Raw genomic sequence first — 14,539 nt, 5'->3', positions numbered from 1 at the left:
TGGCTGGCTGTTCTTGCTGATCTTCTGGGGGAGGGGCCTGTTGCCGTGGTTCCCAAATGTCTTTGCCGGAGGCAGAATTGCCCCGCCCTTGCCCCCTCCTGGCTAAGTAATCTGCTTGGGTTTGCTCTCTGGAGCTTTTGTTCCCTGCGAGCTTTCCGTACAGCTTTGGAGGCGGAGAGTGAAAATGGCGGCCTCCCAATCTCCGCCGCGGAGGAGCCGAGAACTCGGGGCCCCGCTTCTCAGTGAGCCCCCAGAGAAAAGCAGTCAATCACTCCCGTCTCCCCGGTCTCCGGCCGCACTCCATGCTCACCCGGCCTGTGACCGCGCGTTTCTATCTCTGGCACCCGGCTCAGTGTGGAGTCTCCAAACCCAGCAGATCCCTGCGGTGCACTCCCGCGCGGCTCCTCCGGGGGAGAAAGGTGAGTCTCCCTGGATCTGCCGCTTGTTGGGTCCCTGCTGGAGGAGCAGTGGCCCGACTGTGCCGCGGATCATGGTTTATGACAACCCCGAGCTGAGAGCCCGCGCCTGGGCTCTGCCTCTGCAGCCAGCTTCACTTCTCCGTTACCTGGGAACTCTGCCACACTCAGGCACCCCCGGTCTTTCTGTGACCCCAAGGGTCCTGAGACCACACTGTCCCGGGAGGATTCCACCCCCAGCTTAGCCACCGAAATGACGTCCCTCAGCGGAGCAGACTTTTAAAAGTTCCAATTTTGTGCTCCGCGGCTCTATCACTTGCCATAAGCGGCTGACGGAGGCCCCTCCCCCGCCGTCTATCCTCCCAAATATCGCCTCAGATTCACGCACGTCCTACCTTCCAGAAAGTGGTCGCTTTTCTGTTCAGAGAGTTGCTGCTATTCTTTCCTTCGATCTCCTGTTGAGTTTGTAGGTGTTCAGAATGGTTTGATCCCTATCCAGCTGAATTCCTGGGACCAGACAAAATTTAGGTCTCCTACTCCTCCGCCGTCTTGCTCCTCCATGGTCCAAATTCCTGAAAGTGTTCAGTATGGTCAGGGACGCATCACGTAAGTCAGGAGAGAAAGAGCTTTTTGTGAGCTTGAAAGGGGACAAGGGACATACCATGGTCCTTAAATGCTAGATAGGATTTGGAAGAAAGAGAGGGGCACCTGGGTGGCTCAGTTGGTTGGGCGTCCAACTCTTGGTTTCTGCTCAGGTCCTGATCTTATGGGTTGTGGGATAGAACCCCACCTCAGGCTCCTTGCTTGCTGGGGAGTCTGCTTGAAAGAGTCTCTCCCCCTTCCCCTGCTTGCTTGGATTCTCTCTCTCTCTCAAAATAAATAAATAAATCCTTAAAAAAAGGATTTGGAAGGAAGAGAAAAAGACACAAGGTTTGATATAGGTGGGGAGAAAGAGTCTGAGCAAAGACACAGAAATAGTCAGAGAGACAAGTAAAATGAAAAAAGTTCCACTGAGCAACATGAGACCTTGTGAAAGCTGCTTGGCTTTCTTGTCTGATTGGCTTTTATTTGAAGCTTCTGGTCAGGGAACAAGGCTATCCCTAGTAAGGTTTCATGATAGAGGTGAGACCTAATCTGGTCCATCATTGAGAAACGATGGGATTTGATTTGGTGGAGCAGAGGCATCATGGTGTAAGTGAGCCTCGCTTATCCGAGGGGCAAACAAGAGACTAGAAAGTTTGTGTTGGGGAACAGGAATACATAGTCAGATCAGATACCTAAAGAAACTGGGTCCATTGAAGACTGATTGAATGCAGATTTTTTTTTGATAAATAGAGTCACTAAAGAATTTTAAGCCAGGGAATGGTGAAAGCCATGTTTTAGGAAAATTAAACTGTTGTTATTGTGTAGAATGGATTTGAAGGAAGGGACTCATAGCAGGGAGCTCTATTAAGAGACTGTGGAAGTGCCTGTGTGTGATGACAAGGACCAGAAAAGAGTCCTGGGCTTGGTGTGGGACTGTGCCTGACATGTGCTGGGTGCGGTGAGCCCAAGAGCTGTTGCAAAAGAAGAACTGACAGAACTTAGTGATGTAAAGCTGACAGAGACAAAAGTCGAGAGAGTTCAATCAAATATGATTCCAAAGTTTCAGCCCTGGGAAGGGGGGAGATGGAAAGACAATCAGCAAAAGAGAAGACCACTCTGGTTTGGTGAGGATATTGAAGGTAATGGGTTACAAAGCATTGCATTTGTTGGAACCTTGGGACTTCCAAGTAGCGATGTTCTGTAGGACAGCACTGTGGGAAGGGATGATTTGGTATGTTCGTTTGGGAGGTCACTACAAAAAGAAGATTGTGAGGACCTGGAAGTGGGTAAGACCACTGGAGGATTGCAAGGGGCTGAGCCCAGGAGGCATACCCACAGTTAGAGAGTGGTGTGCACATAGGGACGCAGGGCAGTGAGAGAGAGAAGAGGCAACTGGGAGAGAGTTGCTAGAAGCAAGGAGTGGGAAAATGCCAACTTGGAAAAGAGGTTGCAAAGCAGATGTGGTAAGGAAGTGTGAAGTTTCAATGACAGGATAGTTTCAATGACAGAAGATAGATTGCAAGGAGTAAGGAAGGAAAATTTGGTAAAGAAATGGAGGATCTGAGCAGAGACAAATCTTGTGCAATTTTGTATCAGTTACAAAATAAATGGAAGAGCCATCGAAATAGGAAGAAGTTTTCATCGAAGAGCCTGCCCTTATTTGAAGAAGTCACGATAGCAGGAGGGGGATGCATATGAGAGCAGTCCCAGGAACTAAGGGGGAGTTCACCTTTTGGTGTTCAGAACTCTGCCAATTTAATGTGGCTTCAAGTGCTAGACATAAAATGTGCCTGGTCTTGATAACTATAGAACAAATGTAATTTCCAAACCCATTGTTAGGGGTTTCACTTGGCAACTTTGCCTAACTTTTGTTTTTTAAACAAACAAAACCCCATCCATTTTGTGGACTCTTGTACTCACAACCTTCCTGTGAAAATTATTGCCTGAAGTTTCATCAGGATCCCAGACCACTATTTTAGGAAAATCTTGGACAAAATGGAACTGGTTTTAGAACCAAGAGCTAGATCTTTCTATGAAATTGATAGAGATGAGTCTTATTACAACACATTATTCTGTTTCTTTTGGCAGAAAGACATGCTGAATCATTGCTTGACATTTGTCATGATACAAACTCTTCTCCAACTGATATGATGACAGTTTCTACAAACCAAAATATAATCTTGCGAAGCATCAGCAGCAGTGAGGTAAGATGTTCTCTTTAAAGAAACTAACAAAAATGGATAACCTACTCCATCTACAACTTCATTTGTATTGCTTGAATATTTTATAACAGTCACATATTACAATTATATATATATATTTTTTTTTTTAAAGATTTTTGTTTTATTTGACAGAGAGAGATACAGCAAGAGAGGGAACACAAGCAGGGGGAGTGGGAGAGGGAGAAGCAGGCTTCCGCGGAGCAGGGAGCCCGATGCGGGGCTCGATCCCAGGACCCTGGGATCAGGACCTGAGCCGAAGGCAGACGCTTAACGACTGAGCCACCCAGGCGCCCCTACAATTATATTTTTAATCACAAAGTAATTGAAAGCACAATTAATAAGACAGGGTTCCACAAATTTAATCTCACAGCATTAATTAATCAACTCGGAGTCTTGAGCATTGTGTGTGTGTGTATGTGTGTGTACATCTAATACACAGAATATTGAACCCATACTAAATAATAAAATATAGCTTGTGTTTATGTGTGTTAATGTGGAAAAAGAGAAGACCATTAATCTGATCATTTCAAATCCATCAGAGGGTACCATAAAGAAGGTGCCTCTTCCTGGCCCCAGTCACAATCCCCCTAGCCCCCCTGCCCCGTCATGATGAATGACTCCACAAAAAGTCCCTCACAGGTCAGTAACAGTACTAGTAACAAATAGTGTAATCCATAGAAAACTGTGAACTGATACACGGTATATACAACAAACTGGTAACAGTGGTTGCCTATTGGGAGAGAATTGGAGACGAACTGTGCACTATGTACTCATTTGTACCTTTTCAATTTTTATAAAAATTAACATAGCCCAGACAGTTAAAAATATTGCTACCCTATATTTTTTTGGTAAGAAAAAATATGGCCACAAATTGTTTATTTTTAAAAGTTAATGGGGGGGGGGGTGCCTGGATGGCTCAGTTGGTTAAGCATCTGCCTTCAGCTCAGGTCATGATCCCGGGGTCCTGGGATGGAGCCCCGTGTTGGGTTCCCTGCTCAGCAGGGAGCCTACTTCTCCTTTTCCCTCTGCTGCTCCCCCTGCTTGTGCTCTCTCGCTCTCTCTGTCAAATAAATAAATAAAATCTTTATTTAAAAAAAGTTAATGAGGTATGGACTATAATATTTATCAACAAGGACTTTTGGAGATGGTGGAGTAAAGACTTTTCAGTCCCTTTCTCTTCCGAAAAATCATCCCAAAACAACAAAGAAAACAAAAACCAAAAATTTAATTTGAAAAAATTTCTTGGGGCGCCTGGGTGGCTCAGTTGGTTAAGTGTCGCCTACAGTTCAGGTCATGATCCCAGGGTCCTCGGATTGAGCCCCGTGTAGGGCTCCCTGCTCAGTGGGGAGTTTGCTTCTCCCTCCTCCTCTGCCCCCACCCCGCTTGTTTTCTCTCTGTCTCTCAAATAAATAAATAAAGTCTTAAAAAAAAAAAAGAACAAACGTTCTTGTTTTGAAATAATTATAGATTCATAGGAACTTATAAAAATAGTACAAAGACATCCTGTGTAAACTTCACCAGCGTCCCCCAATGGGAACTATTATCATAACTATAGCAGATTGTCAAAACTGGGAAGTTGATATTGACACATTACAATTAACTAAACTACAGACCTTGCTTGGATTTCACTAGAATTCGCATACATTCCTTTTTCTTTCTTTCTCTGTGCGTGTCTGAGTATACAATTCTGTGACTTTTTTTAAAGATTTTATTTATTTATTTATTTTAGAGAGAGAGTCCCCATGCTGAGTGGGGACCCCCACGGAGGCTGACCCCATAACCCCAAGACCATGACCCGAGGCGAAACTAAGACTCGGTCACCCAACCAATTGAACCACCGAGGCGCCCCTGGTTCTGTGACATTTCATCCCTTGAATCACCAGAATCAAAATATGAAACTGTCACCACAAGGGAATCCCTCTCCTACTTCCCTCTTTATAGCCACACCCTCTTCCTTTCCCTAACCCCTGGCAACCACTGATCTGTATACCATCTCCATAATTTTGTCATTTTGAGAATGTCATATAAATGGGGTTATCATACATAAAAACTTTTGAGATTGGCTTTTTCTACTCAGCATAATGCTCTTGAGATAGATCCAAGTTGTATCAAGTCTCTTTACATTGCTAAGTAGTATTCTATGGCACAAATATTCACAGTTTACTTAATCATTCACCTGTTGAGAGACATTTAGGTTGTTTCCAGCTTGGGGCTATTATATATAAAGCAGCTATGAGCAATTGTGTATAGATTTCTGTACAAACATAAATTTTCATTTCTCTAGGATACATGTCCAGGAATCCATTTACTGGGTTATGTGGTAAATGTATGTGTAACTTTTAAAAAAACTGTCAATTTTTCAGAGTGGCTTTATCATTTTATATTCTCACCAGCAATGAATGAGATGTCCAGTTTTTCTGTACCCTGGCCAGCATTTAGCACTATCAGTATTTTTTTTTTTAAACTGTCTTAATAGATGTATGGTGGTCTCTCATTGTGGTTTTAATTTGCATTTCCCTAATGACTGATGTTGAACATTTTTTCATGGGTTTATTATTCCCCATTAGCATAAATTATTCAAACTTTTATCCATTTTCTGATTGGATTGTTTGTTTTCTTACTGTTGGGTTTAGAGAATTCCTTATATGTTCTGGATATGTGATTTGCAAATATTTTCTACTAGTCAATAGGAAGAACTGGCTTGTTATTTTCACCTTTGTAACATGGCTTTCATCAAACAAAAGTTTTTCATTTTGATGAAAACCAATTTATCTATTTCTTATGGGTCTTAATTCTCATGTTATATCTAAGAATTCTTTTACTTGATCTGGGTCCTGGTTACACAAATGCTCAGTTTATAAAAATTTACGAGTCTATGCACTTTTCTGAATGCATGCTACACTTAAATTGAAAGTAATGCCAAGGGGAGGGGTATGCTTTCAAATATCTGAGAAAAGAATTGTTTTCAACCTCAGATTCTATATCCAAACTATAAGTCAAGTATTAGAGTTGAATAAAGACATTTTTCAGACATATAAACACTCAAGCACTTTACTTCTCAAATACCTTTTAAGGAAGCTACTATGTGCCCTATTAAATCAAAGGAATAGAGGGGCAGCTGGCTGCTCAGTTAGTAGAGCATGTGACTCTGGAAACTGGGGTTGTAAACTCAAGCCCCATGTTGTGTATTGAGATTACCTAAAATAAATAAATAAATAAAATCTTTTTTAAAAATTAAGGGAATAGATAAAAATAAAGAAGGAAAATTGGACCCATGATGCAGGCAATCTGGAATCTAACACAAGAGAGAGAGAATCATTGGTATAATGGAGAAGGCAAGTTCCAGGGCGTCAGCCATGTATCCGGTCTAGGGAACAAAGAGCTGAGATAATTTGGGGTGGGGGAGGGGAGAAGAGCAAGATAATGGAGATTTCCAGGAAGGAAATGGAACTAATATATTATCTGATATATTTAGCCAAGTGGAGAAATCACTGGAGGTTGGAAAGATTTAGGCATTAAAAAATATATAAGAAAATGAGTAAAACAAAACAGAAATAAAAATGGGGTGTAAGAGTATGAAATTGTCTACTGTAATAAAAAATCAGTAGGTAATATTTCATTTTCGTGACTTAGAAGATAGCAGAACAATAGTATTATCTAGAGATCTGGAAGAAAATACCAAAAGAAACAATTAAAAGACTGGAAGTGGTTATCTCAGAGAGAAAGGGTGGGGAAGGAAAATGATGACCTTTTTGTTATAAGTTTTTTAGCATTATTTGACTTTTTAAAAATATTCAAGTTTGATAAACATTGAAATTAATTAAAAATTAAAACATAGAAATGGTTAGGGCATCTGGCTGGCTCAGTTGGTAGAGCACGCGACTCTTGATCTCGGGGTTGTGAGTTCAAGCCCCACGGTGGGTGTACTTAAAATCCTTAAAAAATAAAAAAACCCCAGCTTATTTAATACTATTGGAATATTTTCCTGTGTGCCTTTATAACTTTTTAGAACAGGTTAAAAACCAAAAACCAAACCAAAGTTGCTTTGGTACACTGGTCCTCCACAGGGGGTGATCTTGCATTTGGCAACATTTGGAGACATTTTTGGTGTCACAACGGGTGGAGGTGCCACTGGTCTCTAGGGGGTAGCGGTAGGAGCGGCTAGAGTGCGTAGGATCGCACCCGCAATGGCGAGTTACCCAGCCCCAAAGGTCAGTGGTGGTGAGGCCAAGCGACCCTGCCAAGCAGCAGGTTTTATCACAACATTGAAGGTTGTCTTGGTTTTGGTTACTAATATTACATAGTAATTGAAATAAAATACCTAGAGACCAATCTTTAAAGCGATGGTCATACATTAGAAATTGATACACAAAAACACACTTACTTTTCATTTTTTATGGTATGTTTAAGTAATTTTCTTTTGTAAAAGGACTAAACACCCCTTTACAGCCGTACATTTTTTCCCCGTGCAATTTAAAAACGTTTATTGAGCCTTCACTCTATATTTTTCTTATTATGATTGAAATAACTTTGAACTCATTTCTGAGGGAGAAATAGACTCTGACTATTGAACTTGCCTTTTCTCTCTCATGCTTTCTCTCGGGTTTAAATGGTAAAACCCAAGGTCATCCTTCACTTCTGTTCTTTGAATGAAAGCTTGTTTTTCTTTATGGCTGTCTGCAATAGGTTTTTCTAGTTTACAAATAATAGGCAGCTGCCTTGCTTCTGGGATTGTCCTCTGGGAGGCTTTACAGCCTCTCCCAAACTCCTTTCATCTAAGGAGAATCTTCCTTCCCAATTTAATTACATATGATTTCTCTGCCTCTTTTCTCTTCTGTATGTTTGGGATTCTGTTGTTTGCAGATTAGAATGCTGTACTCTTTTTCTAGTCTAGTGTTACCTCCTGCATCATTGTCAGTGGTTTATGAAATCCATTTATGTTGGGGCTGTGCTGTTCTAATATTTTCTCTCCTTCACTCATGACTGAGTGTCATTATTTCAGTTGTCCTCCTTGTGGCACCCAAGTACATCTTAAAGTCTTTCATATTTAGCATTCTAAAGGAAATTAGAAAATCCGGAGCTGTTTCTGTTTTAGAGTCTTCATTTACATGATAAACTTCAACGTGTATATTATTCCCTACATCCTTTTTGTGTATGTGTGATGTTTATGGTTTACAGGTATCTTAAAAAATATAAATAAAAGTTATATTATATATATAATATATATATTATATATATATTATAAATAAAATATAATATATATTTATAATATATATATATATTATAAATAAAAGTGTCTTTTATTTTTTTCCTGTACAAAACTTACAGATGGGTTTTAATATCCTTTCTCTTAATTTTGCTTACTGTTATTGATTCTTTTCTTTATGGTCCTTTTTTAAAAAGATTTTATTTATTTATTTGAGAGAGAGAGAGAAAGAGAATGAGCGGGGAGGAGGGGCAGGGAGAGAGGGACAAGCAGACTCCCCGCTGAGCAGGGAGCCTGATGGGGGGCTCAATCCCAGGATCCTGAGATCATGACCTGAGCCAGAGGCAGACCAACTGAGCCTTCTGGTTCTTTTTGAGATTCTTTATGCTATCTTATGGTAGCAAGAAAGCAGAGGGTTTAAGAACTTTGGAACCAGACTTCAGAGTCTGAGTGTGATTTCTGGCTCTACCATAGGGTAGCTACATGACCTTGATTAACCTCTCTGGGCCTGTGTGTAAAAAGAAAACAATAGTTCTTACCTTTAGAGTTGGTGTGAGGATTAAATTAGTTAATATGTGTAAGTTGTATAGAGGAGTGTCTAACCCTATATATGTAAATGCTAGTCATCCTCATGGATTTTTGTAGGTAGGTGTGCACACTCTGCGTCTTTCAGCTTTTCCAAAAGGACCAACTAATAAATGAACTGAGCAGCTGAGACTGATCACAGCTCATTAATTAACATAGACACCTGATGTGAGAACCAGTTGCATATTAAGACTTCCATATGAAGACTGCTATTTTCCAAAGCTCAGCATAAAAATTTCATTGAATCACTGTAATTATATGAAATCGTAGAAATATATTTTGAGGTCTCATAGAGTGTTCCAGAGTAAGGATCAAAAAAAAACTATATATATAAAGGAAAAATTCAGTGGTTAATAAACATGTGAAACTATCTCTAAATTTTTTTACTAATCAAAGTATGTACATTCAAAGAACAATAAGATGAACCCGTTCCATATATTACATCACTAAAAATGAAAAGTGATGATAATTGATAATGGAGAAGATGTAGCAAAACACCCTCATGCACTGCTGGTAGAGTGTAACTGTAAACTTTGCTTCTAAAGTAATGTGTGGGGGCACCTCGATGTCTCAGTCGGTTAAGCATCTGCCTTTGGCTCAAGTCATGATCCCAGGTTCCCGGGATCGAGCCCCGCATCGGGCTCCTTGCTCAGAGAAGAGTCTGCTGCTCCCTCTCCCACCCCCCTGCTTGTGTTCCTGTTCTCACTCTCTCTCTCTCTCTGTCAAATAAATAAACAAAATCTTTAAGAAAAATTTAAAAAGTAATGTGTATAAAACAACTTAAAAATGTTCATACTCTTTTGATTAATAATTCCATATCTAGAAATTTACTCTGAAGAAATAATACAAAATTGGGGTATTCATTGCAAGGATGTTCATAGCACTATGTGTAATAATGAAGAATTAGGGGCGCCTGGGTGGCTCAGTCGTTAAGCGTCTGCCTTCGGCTCAGGTCATGATCCCAGGGTCCTGGGATCGAGCCCCGCATCGGGCTCCCTGCTCCGCGGGAAGCCTGCTTCTCCCTCTCCCACTCCCCCTGCTTGTGTTCCCTCTCTCACTATGTCTCTCTCTGTCAAATAAATAAATAAAACCTTAAAAAAAAAAAAAAAGAATTAAAAACTGCCTAATAAGCATTATGGGCTTATATGATAAGACTCATGGGGTTAACTAAACATTGTTATGACCCTCTGATAGATATTTGTTGAGGGAAAGAATTTACAATTACATTAAAATAATGTTTACTTAGTAAATTGCTATGTAATTTGTACTTGTCTTCAGTGAAAAAGCTGGATAAAACAATGTATGATGCAACTATATTTTATAAATACTTTGGAAAAAGACTAAGGAAATATTTCTATGTTAACAGTGTTTACTTTTTATTTGTACGATGATAGTTTTTTTTCTATTGCATTTTTAAAGATTTTTTTTTTTTAAGATTTTTATTTATTTATTTGACAGAGAGAGAGATAGCGAGAGCAGGAACACAAGCAGGGGGAGTGGGAGAGGGAGAAGCAGGCTTCCTGCTGAGCAGGGAGCCCGATGTGGGACTCGATCCCAGGACCCTGGGATCATGACCTGAGCCGAAGGCAGACGCTTAACGACTGAGCCACCCAGGCGCCCAAAGATTTTTTTTTTATTTCTATATATTCTAAAAAGAGTTCCCTGCTCCCCCTTTGTAAATGAATGGGGAGGAGAAGAAATTTGCCACATAGTGGTAGAATTTTTGAAATGCAGAGAAGAGCAAGCAGTGAAATTCACTACCGTCTAGTATCAGGGTGAACCCGCCCAGGTCTCTTATTTGCCATTGACAACCGGGATAGTCTGAGACAGGGTACCTAACCTTTGCCAGGAGATAGAAAATGCTTTAAAAGCAGGTACTGCAGGGGTGCTTGGGTGACTCAGGCATTAAGTGTCTGCCTTTGGCTCAGGTCATCATCCCAGGGTCCTGGGATCAAGCCCCGCATCAGGTTCCCTGCTCAGCAGGGAGCCTGCTTCTCCCTCTCCCACTCCCCTCTGCTTGTGTTCCCTCTCTTGCTGTGTCTCTGTCAAATAAATAAATAAAATCTTAAAAAAAAAAAAGCAGGTACTGCTGCGTAATAGGTATGACTATGAAGTTATTATGATTCAATACCTAAAACATTTTAATGGCAGTGTAAATAAAGGACTTTACTTTTAGTATTTTCTGTGATAGTTAAAATGAACAAAGTGGGAAAGATTCCCAAGCTCGACTGGGAATGAATGAATGACATATCAGAGGCTTTGTGATAGCCTGCCCACCTGTGTGACAGGCATCTGTGTTTAGGGCAAAGACTTTTTATCCAACAGTTCCCTTAAATAGGTAGCTCACCCAGATAATAGAAACCAGAGAGCTAATTGTAACTTACCGGTTATGAGGTCATATTTTAACTACTACTTGCATCTATCACTGTTCTAGACATTAAATAGGGCAAAATCAATGGCAGCAACAACTCCTAAGGAAGGACCCTATCAACAGCAATGAATTCTAATAAGAAAACACTTCTTATTTAGGGAGTTAGGATTACTTTTCATAAATCGAGTTGGCTTTCAACCATCGTTCTTAGCATAATGATTACTTTCTAGAAAGGAGGTTTTTCCTTCCTTGAGAGGTTGCATGCCATGATTAGATCAGAAAGCTGTCATAGTGAAAACTTTAATCAGCTTTGCTGCCTCCTTTCAGTCTAGAGATATCTGTAGCTTCCATATGGGGCAGGGATTTCCATCCTCACCAAATGTAAATGATGCCCCAGGGAGGCATTATGGAAAAAATCATGTTCCTTTGGGGCTGTTCACTGCTGTGGCCAAAGGATTCTTTCCAGTTTCCCACCCAGATGGAATTTGTGGCAGCTTAGCAGCCTGGATGCTGATGTGATAAAAAGTATAAGATATTGAATTTCTATGTGTCTATGTGATTTCAGCTTTGATCTTCATTTTTGATTGTGCAATTAATCATGTCCACGTCTGTCTGAGCCTGGTGCTCTAGGAGGAGATACTTTTCCCATTATTTTAGTCCTAAATACATTCTCCAATTTAAAAGGAATCCACAGTGTGAAACTTTAGCTTAGAACTCAATATTCATTCTGTCAACAAAGTAGTACATTGAATAACTGAGTTGCTATTTCATGATATTGCAGGAGTTTGACCAGGATGAGGACTGCAGTCATTCCATATTGGTTAGTGAAGGAGGAGATCCAAGTGGTGATGGACAAGATTGGCAACCCAGGACAGAAGGTATCTGGCTTCTGTCCTTGATGTGTTCACAAAGATAACACTGATTATTTGGCTCCCCCCCACCCCACCACCCCAATTTCAATAGTGCTCGGTAGAGAACTTTAAAAACACAGAAAAGCACAAAGGTCAAGGAAACACGCTCACAGTCACGCTCACAGTCCTATTCTTTGGTCCTTTTCTCAGTCAGAGAGTCTTGGCCACTTGCCGGTCAAAATGGTCATCTCTCTTATGTCTCTCTCTTGACTCACTCCACTCCAGCACAGCCGGCCATCCTCTCCCCCTTTCCTTTTTGTCTGATAACATCTCTCCCCCCATTTCTTTCCTCTCAGAATCTTCCGTCAGCTTCAGGGATCTGTTTTCTTCCAGAACCAAGCATTTCTCCATCAGCTGTTATCCCAGAGCTTCTCTCTTCAGAAAAAGATGGGTGGCTGAACAAGGCACTAAAGCCCCAAGTCTCAGTCTTTTGTTCCGTGAGGACATAAGTCTGGAATTTTCCAGAACAACACCCATTCCAAATATGTTATCTTGTCATTTGCCTGAGTGGCTTTGCATTTAATAGACCACAAGGTATTTGCAGATTCTCACTTTCAGAAAATAGTCTCCACAGCGATCCCAATGATCTGCTCACCTACAAATTTATTAAATTAAATGTTTATTCACACTGCTACTGTTTCTCTTCGGCAATTTTCTGGCTTCCATTTCTAACTCTCCAGGGAGGCTGTCCTCTTGGATTCTTTTCTCTGCAACCCAGTGAACCTCCCCAAACACTGCAGCGCTGTCCCAGCCGCCCTCTCCTTTGGCCCATTATGCGATGCTGCCCTCTCCTGGGGAGCTCCTGCCTGTCTCAAACTCACTTGGACTCTCCTTTCTCCAGGCTGAGGGCGGAGAATAATTTAGTAACATTTGAAATAATGAACACCATGAAACCTCAAAAACCTAATTAAAATGAAAAAATCCTGGCCCTCTTCCAAACACCCCTTGTGGTCTGACTTTGACTTTCGAACACTTCAAAGCAGAGTTCTCAGAACAATTGTGTCCCAAGTACCCTCCAGGAGGCTAGATAATTTGCTTATTCTACTCAATGTGGAGATGACTTGCCATTTGAGGTGCAGTTAATTCTTTTAAAATAATTTATAATTTTTATAATTTTAAAATACACCAACTTTTCTTATAGGAGCCAAAACACATGGGTAGGTAACCTCCCCGCTAAGCTCTTGCTTAAAATTTGAACTTTTATAAGGGGTTCCAAATTTGAAAGAAGCAGTTATGTTTCTGATACATTTTCTTCTCATAGTTATTAGTCTATAGTAGTTACTCTTTTAAGTCGTAAGTCTGAAATAACAACGTTTGGGGCACTACTGTGTGTTGTATTCATCTTAAGTATCAATATATCTCTTTAACCCCCATTTATGTGTTTCTAACATACTCGAGGCTGTTGATGTTTAAGTGCTGGAACACCTTATACTTTCTGCATATGCCATATGAGTATCCTGATGTAGATATACACATTTAATCATTTAGTTTATCTCTGCGTGTTCACTGTATTCTATTCAAAAGGGAGCATCACTAAAATATATATAAACTCTATAATGTTTAGATCACACCCACAGACTTTAACAGGTAATATTCCTGCAGCATGCATTGGCTTAATTATAGGCTTTTATAGATGGTAATTTATAAAATACAATTTATGGCTCCCCTAAAAAAAATCCCTCATCCTTTTCCTTAGTATAAAAATCTTCTTGCACTCATCAATCAGCTACGTTCCTAGAACGATTATCAGATGCAAACCTTGAAGACTACATTGAGCATGGAAAATTACTCTCTTCATAAATGGAATAAGAACTTATTTCCTAAAATTACTGGGCTTACAATTTTTTTTTAAAGATTTTATTTATTTATTTAACAGAGAGCGACACAGCGAGAGAGGGAACACAAACAGGGGAAGTGGGAGAGGGAGAAGCAGGCTTCCCGCGGAGCAGGGAGCCTGATGCGGGGCCGATCCCAGGACCCTGGGATCATGACCTGAGCCGAAGGCAGACGCTTAACGACTGAGCCACCCAGGCACCCCTGGGCTTAAAATTTTTTTTTTTATTCTTATGTTAATCCCCATACATTACATCATTAGTTTTAGATGAAGTGTTCCATGATTCATTGTTTGTGCATAACACCCAGTGCTCCATGCAGAATGTGCCCTCCTCAATACCCACCACCAGGCTAACCCATCCTCCCACCCCCCTCCCCTCTAGAACCCTGTTTGTTTTTCAGAGTCCATC

At 40.7% G+C, this 14,539-nt stretch overlaps 1 protein-coding gene across 1 annotated transcript in view; it reads left to right on the top strand.

Moving 5' to 3' along the window:
• MAP3K19 (mitogen-activated protein kinase kinase kinase 19) overlaps positions 1 to 14,539 on the top strand; it is a 74,323-nt gene that overhangs the window by 25,770 nt on the left and 34,014 nt on the right. The window contains exons 7-8 of the mRNA XM_021695852.1: positions 3,090 to 3,205; positions 12,167 to 12,263. Coding sequence (XP_021551527.1) covers positions 3,090 to 3,205; positions 12,167 to 12,263 — 213 coding nt within the window. The remainder of the gene's footprint in view (positions 1 to 3,089; positions 3,206 to 12,166; positions 12,264 to 14,539) is intronic.

This window comes from Neomonachus schauinslandi, chromosome 3 (genome assembly GCF_002201575.2).
Source record: "Neomonachus schauinslandi chromosome 3, ASM220157v2, whole genome shotgun sequence".
Taxonomy (NCBI): domain Eukaryota; kingdom Metazoa; phylum Chordata; class Mammalia; order Carnivora; family Phocidae; genus Neomonachus; species Neomonachus schauinslandi.
This window is presented reverse-complemented; position numbering and strand designations above follow the sequence as displayed.